The 8,310-nt window shown below is 53.7% G+C and overlaps 1 protein-coding gene across 1 annotated transcript; it reads right to left on the bottom strand.

The window, feature by feature from the left end:
- On the bottom strand, positions 1-7,595 carry PLA2G2F (phospholipase A2 group IIF). The gene is made up of 5 exons (XM_008070744.1): positions 7,415-7,595; positions 6,736-6,785; positions 4,068-4,212; positions 3,016-3,125; positions 1-206 (listed from the first exon to the last, which is right to left on the bottom strand). Exons 1-5 carry the CDS (start codon positions 7,528-7,530, stop codon positions 1-3), a joined length of 627 nt encoding a protein of 208 aa, XP_008068935.1. The 5' UTR covers positions 7,531-7,595.
- Positions 7,596-8,310: the final 715 nt, after the last annotated feature.

Raw genomic sequence — 8,310 nt, 5'->3', positions numbered from 1 at the left:
CTAGGGAGGGGTAGGGGGAGAGGTGTGTCTGCAGGCATCATCCTCCAGGGGCGGCTCATAGATGCTGCAGTTGGGTGTGCAGCCCCTGCAGTAGACGTTGAGATAGGCACGGTACTCCTCCCTGTACTCCTGGCGCTTGAGGCACAGGACCAGGCTCTTGTCACACTCGCACGTCTGCTTGTCACACTCTGTCGTGTTGAGGTCACCTGTGGGGGTAGGGGAGGCAGAGGCTATGGGCGAAAGGGGCAGTGGCCCCACCAGGGCCTCGGCTGGGGAGAGAGCCCAGTGGTCCCCCGGAATGAGGTCCTGGGCCAGCAGCACCAGCTTCGCCCATGCACCCCACCCCACACCTACAGGATCAGCAGCTCTGCGCCAGAGCCCAGCAGTTTGTGTTGTAACAAGCCCTCTAGGCAACTCTGGTGTGTGCTAAAATTGAGGAACAGCTAAAATTGGGGAACAGCTAAAATGAGGGAGACAGCTAATATTGGGGAACAGCTAAAATTGGGGAACAGCTAAATGGGGGGACAGCTAAAATCAGGGAATCCCCAAAGTCCAACATAGTCACTGTATAGTTGAGGAAAGTGAGGCACAGAAGGGGGGTGGGTTTACCCAAGTCACCCAAAGAACTAAAGGTTCATCCTCAGGCCAGTTAGTTTCTGCTGTACCAGACATCCTCCCTTCAGCCACAGTCACCTACCCCGGGGGAAGCTACTGACAAGGACTGAGTTAGGAAAGGAGCTCAGCTCAAGGCCTCAGAGCCTAAAATGTTCGGTACACAGGACACGCTACTGTTGCCTGTGGCTGCGCTGTCATGACCAGCGTCCTGAAGTCATCTTCAGGTCGACATCAAGATCAGCTGGAGGACTTGTTCAGACTGCTGGACTCATCCCCAGGTTTCAGGCTCAGTAGGTCTGGGTGGGACCTTTCATTTGCATTGCTTGCAAGTTCCTGGGTGCCATTGCTGCTACTGGTTCCGGGAACAGCACCCTTTGTGAACCTCCCACTAGCCAGAGTGGTTTGCAAACTTTTCATACTTTCATTGGCAGAATCCTGCCTCTTAAATGAAACTCTTTGTAGAAGGCTGGCATATCAAACAGCCCAGAGATAAGGAGCTTAATTATACATACACTAACAAGGCAGCCAAACCACTTAGGGACCATGCCCATATCTCTTTGATAACCCCCCAAATCTCTAGAACCCAGTGTGAAACCCACCACTTTAGATGAGTCCCTTTTCCCTGGATGGGTGGAAGGGCATTTGTCTCCCTCAACTCTTTTTTTTTTTTTTTAAATTGAAGTCGCACTCTTGTCACCCAGGCTGGAGTGCAGTGGCACTCATGGCCACCGCAGCCTCAACCTGCTGGGCTCAGGCGATCCTTCCACCTCAACCTTCCAAGTAGCTGGAATTACAGATGCACGCCACCATGCCTGGCTAGCTTTTGTGATTTATTGTAGAGACAAGGTCTCACCAAGTTGTCCAGGCTGGTCTCGAACCCCTAGGCTCAGGCAATTCTCTCATCTCAGCCTCCCAAAGTGCTGGAATTACAGGCTGAGCCACCGCACCCGGCCTCCTCCAACTCTTTAATGCCAGCTCCACCACCCCAATGTTTCAACAGTAGAATTGGAGGACCACAGAGCTATGGGCTACCAGGGGGCTCCATATGCGCCCCGTGTTCCACCAGGTGACAGGAGACTCAGGTTTCTTTGCAAAGCTGGTGTTGCTTGTAAGCTATTAATAAGGAACAACTTGCAGAGCCGAGTTAAGACACAGAGGCAGAGAGCCCAGTGGCTGTCCCTGGACAGGGCCTGGAGGGCACCTACCTGCCCCAGAGAGAAGTAGAGGTGGCAGGGCAGAAACACCTGGGCCCTGGTACTTGGATGCCACTTGCCTGCACTCCTCAGCTGTGGAATGGCCATGGAGAGTTCATGGTAAAGGAGAGAGGCCTTAACACTGGGTGTCCTGGGGTGGGGTCCCAGTGACAGAACTGAAAGGGGAAGGGTCTGCCCTGACCCAAACCCCTCAATGTACCCATGCATGAGAAGTCTGAGGCCAGGTGGGAAGGATCCTGCCCAGGGCTGCACAATGTGAGGAAAGGGTGATAGGACCATGTTCAAACCCGGGTCCCCCGACTCCCAGGCCCGCATGTCTCAGACTCATCTGGGGAGCTGGCTAAAATCCAGATTCCTGGGTCCACCCAGACCCACAGAGCCAGAATCACTCGGAATATCAGGGATAGAAGAACCAGGGTGCTAATGCCAGGCTTGGGGACCAGAGCACATCAGTGAGATATTCTAGAGCCACAGGTAGGCCTGGCAGAGTTAGATTTAGCAAATAATCAAAATAAAAATAATTCCACATTGTTAACCAAAACACAGGATGCCTGGTTAAATCTGAGTTCCAGATAAATAAGACATGCCTAGTATAATCATGTCCTATACTTAACTGGGACATACTGATGCTAACTCTTCATTTTCTATGAATACGACTTAATTTTATACTAGTATTTAATTTTTAGCATTAGTATGTCCCTTGCAATAAATAGTCAGGATCACTTCGGCTGGGTGCAGTAGCTCAAGCCTGCGATCCCAGCACTTTGGGAGGCTGAGGCAAAAGGATTGCCTGAGCCCTAGGGTTCAAGACCAGCCTGGGCCACTTGGCGGGACCTCGTCTCTACAATAAAAAAGGAAAAAATTAGCTCGGTGTGGTAGCTCATGCTTATAATTCCAGCTACTTGGAAGGTGGAGGTGGAAGGATCGCCTGAGCCCAGCAGTCAAGGCTGCAGTAGCGTGAGCAGCGTGCCACTGCATTCCAGCCTGGATGACGGAGTAAGACTCCGACTCAAAAAAAAAAAAGTTAGAATCATTTCAGATAAACATTTCTCATTGTTTATCTGAAATTCAAATTTCACAGGGCAGCTTGTATTTCATCTGGCAAGATCGCCCACAGCCTGCACAGGCAGGTGGGGCCGGCAGTTCACACCCTTCTCCCAGGGCAAGTGCCAAGGAGGGAACTCACTGCAGATGATCTTGGTGTTGTTCTCGATGGTGTAGTTGTAGTGATCCACATAGGGGTGGCAGTTCCGGTCAAAGAGCTTCTGGTAGCAACAGTCGTGGGCATGGCAGCACCTGGAGTGGGCAGGGGTGCACAGGCAGGTGTGGCCAGGCTGGCCCATCTCCCACCACCAGGCACCTCTGATCATCTATTCCAGTCCCTCACAGGTTAGACCTTCAGACTGAAGCCCAGAGAGGGGCAGTTCCTTGCCTGCGGTCACACAGCCAGGAAGCGCTGGGGCCAGCACTCTGCCTCTTTTTCTATCCCCAGGGCTCCCAGCTTTCCCCCTGGAGCTCTGGATACAGTTGCTGGAGGGGTCAGGCCGTCCAACAATGGGGACAGGGGGACAGAGAGGGGACTGGGTTTAAGTCAGTGTTGGAGGAGCAATGACTACCGAGGTTGTCCCTGGTTGTGCCTGATGGCCAGGGAGGGACAAAGGTCTGGAAGGTTGATGGGGACGGAGAGGATGCGAGGTAAGAAGCAAATTAGGTGTGGCTGTCCCTATCATGTCTGGTGGAGGGAGGTCAATTAGTCAACATGCATTTATTAAGCTCCCAGTGATACCAGACTTGGTGCTGACTGCTGCTGGAGAGATAGAGGCAGAAGATAAGCCAAGCTGCTGGGAACTCCCAATCTGATGGAGGAAGCACAGTCCTGTTCTCCGGAGACGGCAGTCTGTGAGGGGCGGGTCACAGCCCTTGCCTTTATGGGGCATCAGCTGGGTGGCTGCTATTCCTGTGTATGTTTGGGGGCAGGTAAAAGATTTTTCCCTGGAGAGAAGAGGGGTTGACATACTTCCAGCCCCAAGATCTTGGAGATGGACAACAGCACGAGTCCAAGACAGGAGTAGAGGAGGACATGGTCATAAACCAGGCTCCTTATCACCAATTCATCAAAGAAGCTAGATCCTTTGGGGAAAGAAACCTCTCCCTCCTCTCAGAGATGGTGATCAGGGTCAGTCTGACCTTCAGTTGCTCCCACTCGTCCCAAGGGGAGCCCGGGGCTCTGGCACCTACCAGTCCACCCCATCCACGGGCTGGCCACGCCCCCCCAGCCCGCAGTAGCAGCCGTAGCCCACGAAGGACAGGATGGCGCTCTTTCCTGTGATGGCCTCCACCATGGCTTTCAGGTTGAACAGACTGCCGTGGGCAGTAGCCAGAACTGCAAGAGAATCGGGGGTACTGTGAGCCCCTGCCCCATGGATGGCCACCCCCCACCTGTCCTGTCCTGTCCTGATTGTCCTCCCAATGCCCAGGGCTGGAGAAAGGGGTAGGGCAGAAGGGAGGAGGCAGGAGAGGAAGGGGAGTGGTAGGGTGGGTGGGCAGCCCAGCTAGAGGAAAGGAGAAATCTACAAAGAAATCTACAAAGTACCAAGTATGGGACACAGTGTGCTGCTCATATTCCTGCAGAAGTTCCAGAGCCCTGAGAAAACCACTGAGGTCACCTTGACTGAGAGCTTGCTCCAGGCCAGGCACTGTCCTGAGCCCCCTCCATGCATTAACTCATCAAGTGCTCACTGCAACCCTATGAGTGTTGTTATCCCTCTCTAGAGGTGAGGAGACTGAGGCCTGGAGCACTTAGAAATTTGCCTTAAGTCTCATTGTCTGAAAGTGGTGAGGACAGAATTTGGACTTAGGCCAAATATGAGGGTCCACACCATGGACCCTCTGCCACCTGGCTGTGCACACATCTCAGGGGCTGCCAAGTAGTACCCTTGCTGAGAGGAGCTTCCAGATGCCACATGCTGTTGTTGGTCTTTTCTCTCCTTTCCTAGCCTCTGTCTGGTGCCTTTGCCCCCACTATGGGGTCCCCAACCATGGTCCCGGGGCTGGTGCATCTTAGAATGAATCCAGTGTCAATTCTATGCTCTGGTCGTTTAATGAAGATATGAAAAAAGCGTCATTTTACAAGCTGATAGTGGCTGGGTGTCGGAAGAGGGACACACCCAGGAAGCAATAGTGCAAGGACACTTTCTATGCCAGCAAAATCAGCCTTGTGGCCAGGACTGCCCACCCCATGACACATCTCCCCTCACCCATTGCTGTCCTCTCTCTTGCACCCAGTGCCTGGGCTACCTCTCCAAGCAGTGTATGCTGCCTCCAGGCATCGTCCTGGGCTGAGCGCTGAGTCATTGCACTGAACCTGGAGCCCTCAGTTCTTACCTGGCAGTGCTGCCCAGCACATCGCAGGAGAGCTAATCTACCCCCATTTTATGGATGAGGAAACTAAAGCACAGAAAGGTGCAAGCTTGCCCAGGTCGTTCAGGCAGAAAGGGGCAGAGCCAAGCACCACCTTGGGTCTGTGTGTCTGGAGCTGTGACGCTAACCCCGTGCAGTGCACCCTCTGACTGCCTCCTCCATCCAGGTTGCTCTCAGAGCCAGATGCCCAGTTCAGCACCCTGCTCCCTGTCCCCTTCTCTGCCCCAGAATTCCACTCCAAGAGCAAGGAAATGCACCAGGAGAGGGAGGAAGCCAAGGACTTTAGGACTGGGGGCTCAGTGGCATCCTGGAGGCATCCTTGCTTGCTTCTCGAGACATGATGTCCGACAGCTCTAGTGACAGAGAACTCACCTCCTCAGCACGCTTTGTGGACAGAGCACACTCACTCACCTCACACCCACGCACTCACATACTCACGAACCACAAACACACTCACATATACAACAGCACCCAGGGGAGAATCAGGGGCCCAACATGAGGCCATGTCCACACTCACACTCTAAGGGCAAGAAGCAAAGTCGCTGTTCCGTCAGGCTGGAGGCTCTGTCCCTAGCCAGTGGTTTGGGCTGAGCTCAACGGTAGTTTTCTAAATGATAGGTCACTTTGGCCTGAATGCAACAGCTCTGTCTCATGTCTGGCCATCCTGAAACTTTTGTTTCTGGCATTTATTTATCTTCCTCAAACCAGGCTGTGTTCAGGTGAGGCCCGACAGGTTGCATGAGAGGCTGGCGAGGGGTTCAGCAGAAACTCTGCCCCGTTGACGCGCCTGCCACAGGGACGCCCAGATGGGGATGTGGGCAGGGTCAGACTTGTGTCAGAAGCCTCTTGCGACAGTTCTATGGGTGGCTGCCCCCAATCCTGGTGCCTCAAGAACCACCCTTGGGAAAGAAGCCCCTGACCCTCCCACCCCATCCCGTATACCCACACACCTATACCCACCCACATACATACCTCCACGCAGGTTTATGCACCTACATGCATGAGCACACTCTGCACACACTCACACAAAGACACAGAAATAGGCTCCACATGCAGGTGCCAACACTGTCCTCCATTTTACTGACAGTTGCACACAGACATCACCACAAACTCAGTCACACCTACACACATAGATCCATGCATCTGTCTGCACACCAGCTTGTGAACTCTTACCCACATGAACACACACACACACACATTCATACACATTCTTAAGTACATAAACACCCAGCAAACAGTCGGTTTATGATGCTTGCTCAGCTCTGTGCCTGCCCCCCTGGAGCTTGTAAATGACTGTTTACGGTGGCTGGATGGGGTAAACAACCCCAGAAAGGATGAAGTAAAGGCCCAGAGAGGGAGGGGCCGGCCTAAGGTCTCAGATCGGTCAGTGGAACAACATCCCAGACATCCAAGGTCACAGGCGACAGACTGGGAGGGAGAGAGAAGGAGATATCCCTCCCACCACCCCCATCCTGTCTTTACTCACCGCTGCCAGCCAGGATGGCGATGGCGAAGAACTTCGTACCCAGGCTAGACCTGAGGGAAGGAGAAACCCAAGGTCTAGTCCACCCCTCCATCCTCCTGCAGTTCCTGGCGTGCAGCTCCTTCCCAGGGCTCTTTATGGGTGCCATTCTCATGGTCCCTCGAGGCCCCAGAGATTAACGCTTCCCACCTGTCCAGCCCCTCTTGGAGGGTCACACCCCAGATGGTAGAGCCAGGAGACACCAGTGCCTCTCTCCCTCCCACCCAGAGCAGGAATCCCCTCCACACGTGAGCTATCGATACAGGAAGTCCACTGTCTGAGGCCAGAGCAGCTCTCTCTCATCCACATGCCAGGTTCTCTGTGTCAGGGAGACATGTGGCCCAACATTGCGGCTGCGTCTTAAACCCGGAACCAAGAGAACTGGGTCCCTGGACTCTAGTCCCGGTTCTGCTTTCAAAATGTTATGTGACCATGAACGGATCCCTCAACCTCTCTGGGCCTCAAGTGCCCCATGAGGGTTGACTGATTCCAAAGACTCTTCTAGCACTGAAGGTGTAGTGACCTATCTCAACCCATTACTCAGACACTAAGAGCTCTCCTTTCTGGAGAAAAGGATTTCAGGAGCTGATCCCTCACCCCCATCCCTGCCCCCTCCATAGAGAATTTTATCCCAGGCACCTACCTGGAGATTTTCGAAGAACAAGAGGCTCTGAGGCTTGGGCCTTTCCATGCAGAGGAGCATCTAACCAGCACCTTCTTCCTGAACCCTTTGGGGTTGGCCTGTGCCCCATCTGCCATGTTCTGGATTCTGGAGGGCCAGCAACATAGGTCTCGAAAGTTCTATGATGTGCCCAGAAGGCTGCCTCACACGCTGGTCGGGAGTGCAGGGGCAATGCCCCTGGGCAGGAGGCAGGTGACACATGCCCTAGAAAAGGGAAGCTCCACCTCCTCCCTCCCACCCCACAGCCCTGCCCACAGCCAGCTGGTACAGTCTCCTCCCCCAGGGTGCTTTGGCCTGCCCAGCTGGGGGATGGTGACATACCTGACAGGAGTTGGCCCCTCCCCAGCATCGGAAAGGAAATTAGCCGGAAGGCCTCTGTATTCCCATTTGAAGGATGTTACAGAAAAGGTCATTCAGTGACACTTGCTGAAGTATAGTAAGGCAGGCTTGATTCAAGGGGTCATTGGGATAGGAGTAGGGGCCACTGCAGTGGGGAAGAGATTGGACTCAACTGCAAATACGAGGGCAGATGGGAGTTCACAGCTAAGGAGCAGGGGGGTGTCTGTGGCTGGGTAGTTACTGAGAAGAAACACCAGGAGTCTGGGGGATTCTGGCAAAACAGACCCAGCAAGATTCTTGCTGAAAGCAGGTCAGGGAGATGTGACACACTTGAAGGATGTGGAGGACGAGGAACCCCAGCAGATGTGGAGGGCCACGGCAGGGATACTGGCAAAACCAACTTGGCGGGATTCTTGCTAAAATCAGATGAGAGGCAAATACGGAGTCCAAACATCAAGGCCTAGTTGGCAAGAAAGTTCCCGGGAGCCTGAGTTAGAGTTTGGTCAAGGAGACCCCTC

The sequence above is a fragment of the Carlito syrichta genome, unplaced genomic scaffold (genome assembly GCF_000164805.1).
Source record: "Carlito syrichta isolate Samal-C Ts95f unplaced genomic scaffold, Tarsius_syrichta-2.0.1 Scaffold313991, whole genome shotgun sequence".
NCBI classification, from domain to species: Eukaryota; Metazoa; Chordata; class Mammalia; order Primates; family Tarsiidae; genus Carlito; species Carlito syrichta.
The sequence above is the reverse complement of the archived record's forward strand: the minus strand, read 5'-3'. Positions and strand labels throughout refer to the sequence as shown.